The 14,914-nt window shown below is 43.4% G+C and overlaps 1 protein-coding gene across 1 annotated transcript; it reads right to left on the bottom strand.

Moving 5' to 3' along the window:
* Nucleotides 1–7,404: 7,404 nt before the first annotated feature.
* On the bottom strand, nucleotides 7,405–13,469 carry LOC134541533 (uncharacterized). The gene is made up of 4 exons (XM_063385048.1): nucleotides 13,401–13,469; nucleotides 12,142–12,243; nucleotides 11,958–12,039; nucleotides 7,405–11,738 (listed from the first exon to the last, which is right to left on the bottom strand). The coding sequence occupies exon 4, from the start codon at nucleotides 11,000–11,002 to the stop codon at nucleotides 7,652–7,654; it is 3,351 nt and encodes a 1,116-aa protein (XP_063241118.1). The 5' UTR covers nucleotides 11,003–11,738; nucleotides 11,958–12,039; nucleotides 12,142–12,243; nucleotides 13,401–13,469; the 3' UTR covers nucleotides 7,405–7,651.
* Nucleotides 13,470–14,914: the final 1,445 nt, after the last annotated feature.

The raw sequence follows: 14,914 nt of genomic DNA, 5'->3' as shown, positions 1-14,914 counted from the left end.
GTCTAGCCAGGAATAATCAGAAGCATTTGGAGAAAGCAATAAAAATATTAAAAAGAATAATCGGGAGCACACGGAGAAAACCACCATAATATTGACAAGAATAATCAGAAGCACACGGCGAAAACCACCACAAGTTTTCTTTTATATATATAATAAAATTACAGTAAAAAAAATATTTTAAATAAAAAATTTTATAAAAATTTAAAAACTACATAAAATTCTGGCTTGTACTAGAACTTATCTTTGTTCAACAATGAGAAGTTCACGAAATAGCAGAATCTATTTATGTATTTTTTAAATTTTGATAAAAAAAATTTATTTTTGGAGCTGTTGGAGCATTTGGAGCCTTTGGGACATTTGGAGCTGTTGGAGCCGTTGGAGCATTTGGAGCATTTTGGAGCCTTTGGAGCATTTGGAGCTGTTGGAGCTGTTGGAGCATTTGGAGCATTTGGAGCCTTTGGAGCATTTGGAGCTGTTGAAGCTGTTGGAGCTAAGAATAAGTCGTTTCACGTCTATTCAGGGTTACATGTTTATAAGGTAGCTGGCTTTCGCAAGTGATCTTGTAGTAGGATAGAAATTATGTAATCAATATTATGTTTGTAAAATAACTTTTGTTGTTTTATTTCTCGAACCTGACACTTTTCTGATATTTAAATTAAATTTATTTTCAGCTTCGTCGATAGATCGAGGCTAGTTGCGATTCAATATGTAAAATAATAAGTGATTTTTTCGGTGAATTTTGGAATTTTTCACGAACTAATAAGTCAATAAATACAAATATCTAAGATGGTGCCCAAATTTCAAAATGGTGGGCACCTCATGTTAAATGACCGAATGTACATAAATTCTATGTTTTAATAGACTTCTTTTTAGTTTTTGTGTTCTGAGTGTAGCCGAGTAGACTGATGAAAGTAAGTGGGGAGCTTAATGTAGAATAGACTTCTTTTGATGGATATGTTGGTGTATAAATCGAATACTAGTGGTCTGATAATATTTTGGGTTATTAACGAATATATTTATCGATGTGTGCTATGACAAGTATAAAAGTGTCTAGTAAACTTATAGAGTAGGACACTTGTTTCGGAAACTTTTGTCATAAGGCTTAACAAGGATCGACTCTAAAGGCTTTGAAGATGTATGGTACTAGGCATGTCTTGGCTGAAGCAATATCAACACAAGTTTCTCTGAACTGTAGATGAGAGGTACAAAAAAATTGACTTTGGACCTAGCCTGGTATCGTATAAATTATTTTTAGTCATGTGTTGTAGTCATTTGGAGTCAGTTGGAGGTTATGTGTAGCTGTACATAATAAAATCTAAATTTGAGTAGTTTAATATATGTTTGGGTTGTGAAAGTTCCATTGTTCAGAGACTCTTGGTCCTTCTAGTAATTCTAAATGAACCGTGTATGGACGATGTGAGATTAGTTGATTGAATACATAATTTAAACTTGTATTCCTTGAAATTTCTAATTTATTAAGTAGTAACAATTGATGTATTGACTTGCGTATTATACAAGCGGACGCTGATATTTAAGCGAGTCTTAGACAGCAGGTCCCTCAGTCCACCTCTTGTAGTGGTGCAGTGCAGATCTGATGGATTGACTTGTCTGCATATAAGTCTGATACATGAATATTCATGTGTATCCGAACTCAATGGTAGCAACGATGACATCGGTATAAATCCCAATGGTGGCGGGGTCAACGGCTGCCGAGATCTTGGCGGAGGGTCTCGCGACTTCGCCGGGGTCCCTGATGACGGAGGCGATGATGACGAAGCAAATCCCGATGTCAACGATGAGGGCAGATCCAGAGATTCCGATGGTAATGAGGCTACCATCTCCAGAGATCCCGATGATGTCTGTATCTACTGTCTCTTCACACCAAGAGACTTCAATGTGTGCATATTCGATAGCAGAGGAGACTCCGATACCTGCAACTACACCGAAATTTGGTAAATAAAACATTTTGTGTGCAATTCCCAGCTTCTGCATCAGTCGTGTATACTTCCGACTCTTTGACATCCAGTACAGATGATCTGTCAATGTCGACTGGGAAATCTCCAGCTCATGCAACATACGGGACTTCGCCGCCTACAACAGCAGTGCACATTGAAAGTAATATACTTTCCGAGCCGTCGGTGACTCAAGGTCTAACGAGGAGACATCTGTGTACGTACTGTGACAAAAGTTTTAAATACCGTCAACATGCAAGAAGACATGAAAATCATGTCTGTAGTAGAAACGCTAATCGTGTGACATTTCCGTGTGACCCATTTGGTGTACATTTCACAAACAAAAGTAATTTGATTAGGCATTCTAAAAGCAAAGTTCATTTGCAAGTTGAACATCGGAGAAGCGATGGTAATTGCGATGATTATCTATATAAGTGCTGCTACTGTGGTAAACGTTCTGAACGACTACGAAGTACACGCATCCATGAAAATAATGGCTGCAGAAGAAATCTTGACCGTGTAAAATTTCTATGTGAGAAGTGCGGTGTACAGGTTACACGATAATTTTACTTGAAAAAACATTATAAATTTTGTAAAGGTGGGTTTTTAGCATCATCTCTGGTCCTCTAAGGTGTTACACTCCTGATGTGATGTTTCGTGATCTGTATGAATTAGTTGTATTTTGTCACTCTTAAAACGATATATAGGAATTTATTTTAATAAAAATGAATGTCTTATGAACTGAGAAATGTATACGATAAATATACAGTGTCGATTTTATTGTGTATAATGTTCAATTTTAAATAAATTATAGAATTAAAGAAATTTTTATTTATTTTTCTTAACCTACATCATTCATGTTAATGTAATAATCTAAATGTGACACATAATTTTGGTTGGAGTTGTAATGCATGTTTTGTCTTGTTTGTTATATTATTATTTTTACAAATAATTTTTAAGACAGTTTATTTTGCTAAAATTATTTTTTGTCTGAGTATGTCATCTGCATTAGTAGTATATAATAGGGGTTCCGGAAACAGGCTTCAGGCTGTGGTGCCTGTGGTGCCGACCGCCATATTGGATTGTGACGTCACGGCGGCCATCTTGGATGGTTGTGACCTTGACCTTTGACCTTGACCTTGACCCCGGCGGCCATTTTGGATCCGCCATCTTGGATCCGCCATTTTGGATGACGTCAATGTGTTCTCGAACATTCTGGCGATGTGTTGTCCGCCATTTTGAATTATGACGTCACTGTTGGAATTTTCGTTACGGTCGCCATCTTTAACTTTTTATTTATTATCCGATTGTAATAATTTTTTTTTAATAATTATAAAAAAATTCACCTAATAAAATTTTAATAAAATACTTATAAAAAATATACTTTTACGACACGGAGTTTGGAGTCCTCGGTTCGAACCCGACGAGTGCAAAAAAATAAAAATGGCGACCGATCCTTCCCCCTAGGTGACTGCAGGCAGACTGACCCCCACCACTTTTACCAATGCATACATATACGAACTTACAAACCCCCCCCCCCCAACCACCACCCCCCCCCCCTTAAAAATTATTTTTCTCGCACACGACGATCCACCCCTCCCCCACCACCGCTTTTTTTATTTTATTATTATTTTTCATCGTAATAACCACCACTACTACTCTAGTTTTTTCCCCTTCCTCCCTCACTTTACCGTCAATCGCACCCCTACCCCCCTCCTCACCCCTAATTTGTTTTAAAGAATAAATACCGGCTGCAGGATCCGGGAGCCTTCAGTTTTGCAGTCGCTCCCATCCTGAAGGAAAGACGATGTATGCTTGTTGTGCGAGCGGAGCAAAGATCTTGTCGGCCATCTTAGCATATGGTAAAGTGCGCACGCTTGCGGCACTGGATAAGGAGACGGAGTTACCTTACCTACCAAAGGAGTTTCTCCTGGTATACGCCCCGTACGAGATAAGATACGTGTACAAGTTCCTGCCGGTGTACCTGCAGCTAGACCCAGACATCCAAGACTGTCTACCATGCACCGAGTGCGACAAGGATATGTCGTCCGTGCCCGACACGCCGCACATGAAATCGTGGTGCAAGAAGCGACGAGATGCGCGGCGGCGGCAGCAGCCTAGATCCTGAGCGCCGTGCCACAGTCGGCATCTAGGTACCACTCCAGCAATTCTGCAGAGCCAGCATCTTAGCCACGTCACTCCAGCCTCGTCGTATGCGTAACTGTGAGTAATGACAATGTGACACTCTTTCTTGTCAACGTCCAGTGTCTTACGTCCCAAAAGGGGCCTGTAGTGAAGCAACTGTCAGTGATGTCCGTCATTGGCGGTGAAGAAACCAGGACTTATGAATACATCTTTAAACCGCCGTGTGACTGGACTAAGCTAGACAGATTCTCTCAACGCGAGAACCGACGTCTGACCTATGAAGTGAACGGACTCTCGTGGAATGAAGGTGATGTGGACTATGAACAACTTACATCCGTGCTACGTGGTCTCGTCGAGCCGGAAGACGACGTTGTTTACGTCCGTGGTAATGAACAGAAACGTATTATGAGTGATTTGTGCAGTGGCAATGTAATTGACCTACGTAAACAAGGCAACTGTCCTGGCTTCAAAACACTGTTAAAAATGTACGGAAACCAAATTGAAAAGTGTGATAAATTCTATAACGGTTTCCACTGTGCACATTGTAATAGTCAGTTACTGAAACTGTGGCTCTATGAGCATCCTTATTACTACAGTGATGTTTAATCTTTTTTACTCCTTTTTGTAATTGAAAATGTTTCCAATGTCATTGACTGATGAAATTATGTAAATAAAAAAAATGATTACCAATGTATTTGTTTTATTCTTTTCATCTTTATTTCATTGTATTTCTTTTTGTAAAGTCTATTTATTATACTCTTTCGAAAAAAAATTAAAATATAATAATCATTTTACATTATTTTCAGCAATGTAATTTAAAGCATAAATTATATAAAAAAATCAGCAATTTAAAAAACAAGGGTATTTGTAGTATAGAAATAAAACCAAAGGTCAAAAATTTTACAGATATATATTTTCGTTAACATATACAATTAAATATATATATCCATATTTTATTTGACATGTATGTATGTGTGTAGAATCACAGGGCTCTCTCTCTTCCCAGCAGACCATTCTCGTCCCGCCGTCTCTCTCTCTCCATCTCACCAGCTCTCTCTCCTCATGCCAAATCTCTCTCTCCATCCCCAGCATCCACGCACCTGCTAAATACTTAAACAGATTATTAGTCATTTAAACAAAAAGCTTGCATCGCAGCTCTCTGTGTTTGGAACGGGCTGGAGACCGACACCGCTAAACAGGCTGGTCACGCACAAGCCCCTTGCCTCCATATGCAATATACGTCACATATGTAGTCAACTACTTATGAACAACATCTCTATTTAGCCGTGGCCCATTACAACGATGCAAGCCTACCAGAAAGAACTAGCATATGATACATTGACACAAAGCACGTGCTTAAACTATCATATGACACATACAAACACTGAAATTGACCAGTAACAACGATGTATCAACGCCGAAATCTTGCATGCCAACGACTGCGGAACCCAGCGGCGTAACAGTCCAGCGTTGACACCATCGACATGACACCATGATGTAAGGAGCCCAACGTCATGACCCCATCGATGATAGGAGCCCACCGTAGTGACCCCATCATTAGGACACCATCGATGTTAGGAGCCCATCGTCTTGACACCATCGGCGTATGGAGCCCATCGATGCATAAAAAAAACGCATCGGTGTAAAAAAATGCATTGGTGTAAAAAAACGCATTGGTGTAAAAAACGCATTGGTGTAAAAAACGCATCGGTAAAAAAAAATACGTATTGCACTACAAAACAACGTAGGTGCAGATAAAACCAACCACCACTTCCAACCCAACCAACCAACCAAGAAAAAACGTAGCACCTCAAATCAACGAGGATGCTAAACACCACCACTTCCAACCCAACCAACCAACCAAGAGAGCGCATAATCACAAACAACGAGGATGCAAAAAACCACCACTTCCATCCCAACCAACCAACCAAAATAAAACGTAGCACCACAAAACAACGAGGATGCAAAACACCACCACTTCCAACCCAACCAACCAACCAAGAAAAAACGTAGCACCACAAATCAACGTAGGTGCAAAACACCACCACTTCCATCCCAACCAACCAACCAAGAAAAAACGTAGCACCACAAATCAACGTAGGTGCAAAACACCACCACTTCCATCCCAACCAACCAACCAACCAAGAAAAAACGTAGCACCACAAATCAACGTAGGTGCAAAACACCACCACTTCCATCCCAACCAACCAACCAACCAAGAAAAAACGTAGCACCACAAATCAACGTAGGTGCAAAACACCACCACTTCCATCCCAACCAACCAACCAACCAAGAAAAAACGTAGCATCACAAACAACGAGGATGCATAAAACCACCACTACCATCCCAACCAACCAACCAAAAAACGTAGCATCACAAACAACGAGGATGCAAAACACCACCACTGCCATCCCAACCAACCAACCAAGAAAAAACGTAGCACCACAAAACAACGTAGGTGCATAAAACCGCCACCACCTCCATCCCAACCAACCAACCAAGAGAGCGCAGCACCACAAAAACATCGTAGGTGCATAAAACCACCACAGCCATCCCCAACCAACCAACCAAGAAAATGCTTGCACCACAAAACAACGAGGATGCAAAACACCACCATCTCCAACCCAACCAACCAACCAAAAAACGTAGCACCACAAATCAACGTAGGTGCATAAAACCACCACTTCCAACCCAACCAACCAACCAAAAAACGTAGCATCACAAACAACGTAGGTGCATAAAACCACCACTTCCAACCCAACCAACCAACCAAAAAACGCAGCACCACAAATTAACACAGGTGCATAAAACCACCACTTCCATCCCAACCAACCAACCAAGAAAATGCTTGCACCACAAAAACATCGTAGGTGCATAAAACCACCACAGCCATCCCAACCAACCAACCAAGAAAATGCTTGCACCACAAACAACGAGGATGCAAAACACCACCACTGTCATCCCAACCAACCAACCAAGAAAATGCTTGCACCACAAACAACGTAGGTGCATAAAAACCACCACTGCCATCCCAACCAACCAACCAAATAAGCACCACGAAACAGTGTGTAGGTGCATGAACAAAACGCATCGCACCACGAAACAGAGTGGGTGCAAAAAATTAAGGGAAAATAGCACCACAAAACAGTGTGGGTGCATGAACAAAACAAGGTAAAATAGCACCATAAAATCAAAAAATCCAGGTGCAAAACAAAAATAAACAAAAAAAGAGCACCACGAAATAGTGTAGGTGCAACATAATTACAACGAGCGGACTCAGGAAACCAACGATGGAAAATCCAACGGTGAAGGCTATGTACACCAAATCATCAGAGACATGGGTGGCTACCAAGTGGCAAACACTAGTCCCACACTCGTACATTGCGGTTCATATTCCTGAAGGGCCTTCTCGGCTACCGTAGCGGCTCGGGGCCCACGAAGTCCCCACCGTGCTTCACCCCTACAGAGAATACTGCGCGAAACGTACGAGTATAGGCACCAATTTCAAGTTATATAAAAATGTTCTTGTATATACACTTTCACTTTTTTATATTTTAGTCATTCCGTTCATAACCGTATGGCAAAGTATTTATGCCATCGTCGCATATTATGCGTTTATCGTCGTGCCATGATAGTGATATTTTATTTGAGCATTCTGTATATAATATCATATTATGTGATCGTATGGACCGGACTTGCGCGCGCTTTGTTGTGTGTTCTTCCAGGACCTCGAGAAAATCTTCAAATGTAATTTTATTTTTCACCACGCACTTCTGTATACCTTTGGCTCTTTTTGTGATATTATTATTGAACTTGTAGGTATACAGTTTTGCCCTTAGGCCGACAAACTCCTCCATCACCACCCCGTTACACTCATCCTTGAACTTGCCCACCACCTTCTTATTGGTGGGTGAGTAGCAGGGGTGACCAATGGGATAGCTGCTCGTGTCAAATATATCCATGAGCGCAGAGTCGTCGGCCAGGTCCTGGTAGAAATTGCACGTCTTGATGTCATATATGAAGCTGTCCGTGTCCATATACGCCAGCGTGATGTCATCCTTATATTTCTGTTTCATCACATCATAGTGGAAATTATACATGAGCGTTTTGGACAAGTCCAGGACCGAGAACCCCGCATATATAGGACGGTCAAGATAAATTTTCTCATGTTGAAGTTTTACTAGTGATAGATTTTCGTTGAAGATGGTTCGGTCCTGGAACGCTGGCTTGGCAATCACTTTTCTGAGTCTCTCATCGCTGCACACAAGTTCCATACGTTGCCTCAGAAATTTGTTCTCTAAAAGTTTACCGAAAGAAGCATTGTTGGCAAGCTTAAAGAATTCTTTTTCAAAGTCGTTTGTAGCTGCTTGTCTTTTCAACGTGTTTTTCATAATAAATGGCTCCATCCAGGCACGCTGATTGAATTCCAGGACTCTATGTATTTTTTTTATTCGCAGTCCGTGCTGGAGAGCTTGCTTCAAGTTTCTGTAGTGAACTATATAGTGTTCCTTGTGCTCGAGCGTCGTCATCAGTTTTGACTGACGCGAGCCGGGCGGGCACTGGCTGACGGGCAGGAACGGTAGGTCCTTATGTTCCTCGTGGAGGGCAGACTGATACTCCACATCAACTTCTAGGATGTAGCCCGTCTGCCCCTCGTCAGGTATCGACATCACGTCGATATCAGCACCCACCCACTTGAAGCCGTTGGTCGGAAGAGGCAACGACATGGCCCACCCATATAAATTGTTGGCGTCAACATACATTATATGATTCGACGGCTGGATGGGATCATAGGTGCGGGGAAGGCAGGTGTTGTTTGCCTTACAATGTCGCTTCACCACTTGAGCGACCCCGCCCCTGATCCCAGCCTCTATGAACATATACATATCATAATCGGTCATCTGTTCCAGCCGTACCTGCGTCTCCTTTAACATTGCGTCGAACGTGAACCCTGGCGCGCTGACGTAGTGGCTGCAGTCAAGGCCATACGTTGTCAGACACAGCAGACTAAAGCTCTCAAAAACATCGGCGAGCAGCAGTACGTCGGTCTTGAGATACACATCACTGTAGTCGCCCAGGGTCACGCAGCCGAACTTGTCCCATACCGCTTTTGCATGATGATAATCTTCTTCACTTATGTTGCTGTCATTTAATAAATTGTAGAATTTTTCTTTAGGTGGCAGTTGCGGCTCGTCCAGTGTTTCCCAGCTGGAAACATAATCGTAGGGGAAAACACCTTTTCTCGTGACGAGGGACATTTCTTCAGATGTAAAATACTTTGAGGTCTCTTTGAATTGGTCGGCTGGCACGTACGACGCAAGGGACGCCAAACTGTGAGCCATGAATCTAAAACTATCGACAAACTGCACTGAAAATTTGTCGCCCAGCTTCTTTGAAAATGTTACCATCTTCTCTTGCGTGTGGGGGATGATGAATATTTCCTTGTTGTCGAAGCCCAGCTGTTTTATTATGAACTTCTCATCATAGGCTAGATTGTGAAAGTAAACCACCAGTTTCTTGGGCCGCCTGCGCAGAAGGTTGCAGCTGTTGCAGGCGGCGCCGAGGTATTTTCCACTGAAGTGGTCGTGGTCCTTGACTTTATAATTATCGGCCGTAAATACCGTATTACAATAGCAGAACTGATAGGCTGCGGCGAAGCTGACGTACTCTTGTGCCGTCAGCGTCGACATGGGCAGGCTGGTCTCGTAAATGTCTTTTACCTTATTTCCAATTTCAACAATCGTCTCCACGAACTTCTTCTCAGCATCGGGACTCCTGTAGAGTATAGGTTCTTGTGGCAGCGAGGAAGTGAGCGTTGCTGGGATGACGACATTGTCGGTCTTAACGTGTATACAATAGCTATATGCTTCATGTTTTTGATATGCATAGGTGCCTGATTTCTGGGGGTCCGGCTGGCATGTCTGGATGGGTACTAGCAGGGCTTCAAAATCCGCATACACTACTATGGGCATTTTTGTCATATGATGATAGTTTTTAAATTTCATGACTGGGGGCTGGCCGTTCTTTTCTGGCTTCGGCATCTCGACGCGCACGGGAGCGTGGGTGTTGCAGAACTTTCTGTGCGCGTCGAGACACTGCTGCCCTGTCAGCCCTGAAACTCGGTGCTGGTCATCGTAATAGGTGAAGCACCTCTTGCAGACATGGATTTTCTCTTTGTGGGCTGTGATCTGGGGTCTGACAAGACGTGAAAATTTTTTTATATAACAAAAGTGCGAGTTATTTTCTACGTTAGACAGCAGCAGGAGGTCGAAATGATGTCGTTTTTCTTCCTTCCCCACACGCACTGGCGCGATCTTGTTGTCCTCGTCAATGTTGTAGATGTTGACGGACACATCGGGATGGTTCCTCTCGATGATCTTGATTTGGGGGAGGGGGGTGGGGAACTCAATCCCTGAAAAATCAAATTTATTTTCAAGCTCGTGGTAGCGCTTGTCAACTCGTCGTGGATTCTCCCCCTCCACGTACCGCGCCAGTATGGCCCACTTGAAACACATGTTGTCACTGAGGTTCTTGGGGTTTATTATAGCCTCGCGGTTCTTGATGGCGACAGGCAGATCAATGTATGAAGAGACTCTAAGAGGCACTAGCTTGTTGAAGCGGAGCTGGAGTCGCTTCACGGCAGACAAGGTCCATCCAGATCCCTTGCTGGCATAATCTTCCTCCTCCTTACATATTTTCAATATACTTTCTTCAATGGCCTCTTCAATATCGCTCACTTCGTAAATAGGAATGTTTTTGGTCTTGAACGCTCTTTTGTCCACGCCTTCATCAAAGGGGGCCGGCTTGATATAGTCACACTCGAGCCAGATGTTGAATTTTACTGGACCATTTTCCTGCACTTCATGTGATATCTGATTTATCAGGTTAGTCTTCATATGGGTCATGTAAGTGCAAATATCCTTTGTTGCACCATTATTGTTTTCCGCCACATATGTCTTCAAGTTGCGGCGGAACGCACTCTCTACCTCAACAAACCCGGTACCGCCTGCCTCCAAGTCAACCTGAGCCTGGTCAGGCGCTTGCGCCTCCAAGACTACCTGTGCCTGGTCGGGCACACTCGTCACGTATTGCGGACGAGTGCTGGGGCCGGGCTGTTGCAGGCTAGAGGTCGTGTCTACGCGCCGTCTCTTAGCGGCCAGGCCCTTGCACGTCTTGATGTGCGTAAATAAATTGTCTTTTCGAGTAAACTCGTCCTGGCACTTTACGCATTTATAGCTACTACAACCAGGATTGAACTGGCACTGGCTCTTTTCGTGGCGTCTGGCATCATGTCCAAATGTAAATGCCTGCCCGCAAAACTGGCATCTCGAGCCTGAGCTGTGCTCGACGGTGCCCCCACAAGTTAGATGTGGCGGGCCAAACTGTCTTTGCGGCTAACTATCTTGCCGCAAGTATGGCACTGGCTGGTGGTAGTACAGTCGGGATTAGCTGCGCAGATGCGCTCGTGCCGTCTAGCACTGCGGCTAGCTGAAAACAATTTGCCACAGTACGCACATCCATTCCCTGATGACGGTGCACATACCTGTGCTGGCCCCGATGTCGAGGGCTGGAGGGCTCCCGATGCCGAGGGCTGGCCGGCTGCCACGGGAACACCAGACGCGGTCCTCTTCATGATGAAGTCTGTAACACGAGTGGAAACAATATAGTAATACAATAACAACATAAATATCACACACACATACACACAAATACACACCAAGATGCACACACAATTTCAAGCATAAATGCACACATACACACACACGCACACACACACAGAAACAAAATACACTTGCATAAAGACAGTTATACGCACACATACATTTATACAAGCAAAAGTTGAAATTAGATTCAACTTACCAGAAGAACACAGGAACGACTCTGTGTGTACTGCACGCACGCACAACGAGGAGAGCTGGAACGCCGTACAGGACACAGGAACCTGTAAAACAGAAAAGAGACCACCTGGCTTAGCACTCGAAATTTTTTTTTTCAAGACAGCGCAAAAACACTGACGTCAAAATTTTATGTTTTATGTACTGACCGGAAACGTGGCAGAACCGCACGGAACTCCAGAGGGCAGACAGGCGTTCTCCAAGCGGATCACACTGGAGAGTAGCTCGACGCAAGGAGAAGCACTGAATACCTGCAACACATACAGTATTTTTACGTAAATGTACTCCTTTTTTTATTTATGTGAAAATATATTTCTGTATTTAGTTGTGATTAGATATTCTGTATTTTACTAAGTATAAAAAAAAAATCTATTTTTTTTTTATGAAACAAATTTATTTTTTCTATTTGATTATGATAGCAAATGCGCGTGCATCTGTTTTTTTTTTTTTTGGGCCAGGCGAGGGGGGCAGGCAGGACGACTTGAGCGCCCCATGCGGCGGTGCGCGGTAACTAGCCAGACGTAAGCTGCACGGCGCGGCGGAAACATCGCTCCGTGCACCACGGGTGAAGGGATGAAGCAGGATGGGGGAGGGCACGCTCTGCGCGCGCTGCCCCCCGTCGGTAGGACACGGGTGTACACGGCTTCCATCTTGTCGCAAGCTAAGACGTTCATGCATGAATAATAACTAACATGTATGCCAGGCGAAACAAAAATATTATTTCAAGATGTAATATACTGCAAATGATGGCTCTAATAATTTCGACTAGACAAAAAAATTGTAATAATCACGACTGTAAAATATTAATACTGAACCTAACGCAGACGTAACATCTAAAACAATTCCACTCGCACACATCATCTAGGCAGTACCAATCTTGGACGTGAAAAAATACACTCGCAAAATAAGAGACGGAAATTGTATTAATTTCTGAAACTTATTTTTTTGGAAAACAGACGGTTACTATGCCTCGTGCGTACGCCTTGCTTCTTTTTTTATTATTATTTCTACTCTCTCTCTGCCGGCCGGCTGGCCGGGGAGCCGGCGGGCGTCGCGTCAGCCGTGCGCGCTCGCTCGGGTGTTATCACCACGTCACGTACTAGCTGGCTCAGCAGCGGCCTTCACCCAGTGGCCAGCTGTTAGGCTTGCTGACTGAGTGAAGGACGTAGCAAAGGCGTACACACACGCGAAACCGCAATGTAAAAGATTTAAAAAAATTACAGTTCAAAAAAATTTCAAAGTTGAAAACGTTCGGAAAAATTTTCAAAGTTGAAAACGTTCGGAAAAATTTCAAAGTTGAAAACATTCCGAAAAATTTTCAAAGTTGAAAACGTTTGGAAAAAATTTCAAAGTTGAAAACGTTCGGAAAAAATTTCAAAGTTAATATTTACGGAGAAGTTGTACTTACCAAGCTGCTGGAGTTGTAGAGACGGAAAGAGATGCAACGAAGCTCAAACGGGAACATGCGATGACGGCGGCAAGACCAAAAGTGAAGCTCCCGACGTCTCACACGCCAATTTATAGGTAAATTCCCCCCTTGGTCACAGGCCCAAGCCAATCAGGCCCTGCGAAAACTGCAGCATGGTCAGGACGATTTTTTGCAATCAGGGGAAGGGATGGGGGAAAAATGGGAGGAGCCAAATGTTGCGGGAATAAGGAGGGAGGCTGGCAATCCCCGCCTAGGGCCGACGGCATGGTGGGGATACCCACTGGCCAATCAGATTCACTCAGCTCCTGGCAGCTGGAAGATTCACCACGTGAATCGCCATGCTCCAGACGAAATAATTACCAACTTATTGAAAATTTATATATTATGACACTTTATAGATTAGGTTATTTTCATCACTTTCATATTTACATAACCGGCTGTAAAATACCATTTTTTTTTAATTTTACGATTACCTTTTCAATCCCACATTATTAATTTATAAACGGAAGGAGAAATAAATAAAAAGTCATTACAATAGTTTTTTAATTTTTTTATTACTTCAAAACATCTAGCAAGGCAGAGAGTACAGAACACAGGGCGGTACGAATGGTTTTTACAGAATCAAATTCGTAAAAGTCCGTAGCATTATCACTGTAGATCTGCGGCGTATCGACGCTGAATCCACGTCTCTTGATGCTGCGGCGACGTGTTGCCGGTTCGAGTCTGGGAGAGGGTCGACGACGAGTCCTAGTCTTGAGTTCAAGTCTGGACAGGTCGCTGCGCTTCGAAGCGACGAGTTTGGACAGGTCGCTGCGCCTCGTAGACACGGGTTTGGACTGCTCACTGCAGCCCGGGGTGCCGGGATCGATACCGCTACAGTCTTCTGGCGTGCAGTCGGATGCGTGTAGAGTTGTACCGAGAATTTCTTCCTTGGTGCATGGAAGAACGGTTGTTGGTCTGAGGTTAAACACGACGCACTTTTCCGCTCCGCAACAGTTTATTTGTTGTTGGGATGGCTCATAACTGCGTGGCGAATGAGCCATTAGGAAATGTAATACTCCGCCGTAACATATTTCCGTATATGCGCGTAAGTTTTCTTCTTCGTCCAGGAAACTGTATTCAATACAGTTGTAGTCTGGTTTCGCACTCAGGTACTCGGTTTCCGGGTGGAATGGCGTCATCGTGTCCGAACGTCAACTGATTGATAGAGCTCGATTGTCGAGCTATTTATACCAAAAAAATTAAATTCAGGTGTGCCAATATTTGACACCAAAAAAATCGGGTTTGCCAATATTTAAAAAAAAGTTATTCGCACTGCTGCGCGTGCCATTTCTGCATTAGCTGCGAGTTTGAACAGGCACAGACACGTTCAAACTTGTCGTTTGGATGCTTGGCTTCGTACATTGAACATAGTTTGCGCAGGGAAGGACAGCCGTAGTCGGTCTGTATATCTACGATTTCAGCTGCTCCGTCGTCACACAGTTCTCGTAGCC

The sequence above is a fragment of the Bacillus rossius genome, assembly GCF_032445375.1.
Source record: "Bacillus rossius redtenbacheri isolate Brsri chromosome 4 unlocalized genomic scaffold, Brsri_v3 Brsri_v3_scf4_1, whole genome shotgun sequence".
Lineage (NCBI taxonomy): Eukaryota > Metazoa > Arthropoda > Insecta > Phasmatodea > Bacillidae > Bacillus > Bacillus rossius.
This window is presented reverse-complemented; position numbering and strand designations above follow the sequence as displayed.

Bases quoted from the DNA above. Each gene is read 5' to 3' on its own strand.
- LOC134541533 (XM_063385048.1), bottom strand. From the start codon at position 11,002: ATGACCCATATGAAGACTAACCTGATAAATCAGATATCACATGAAGTG.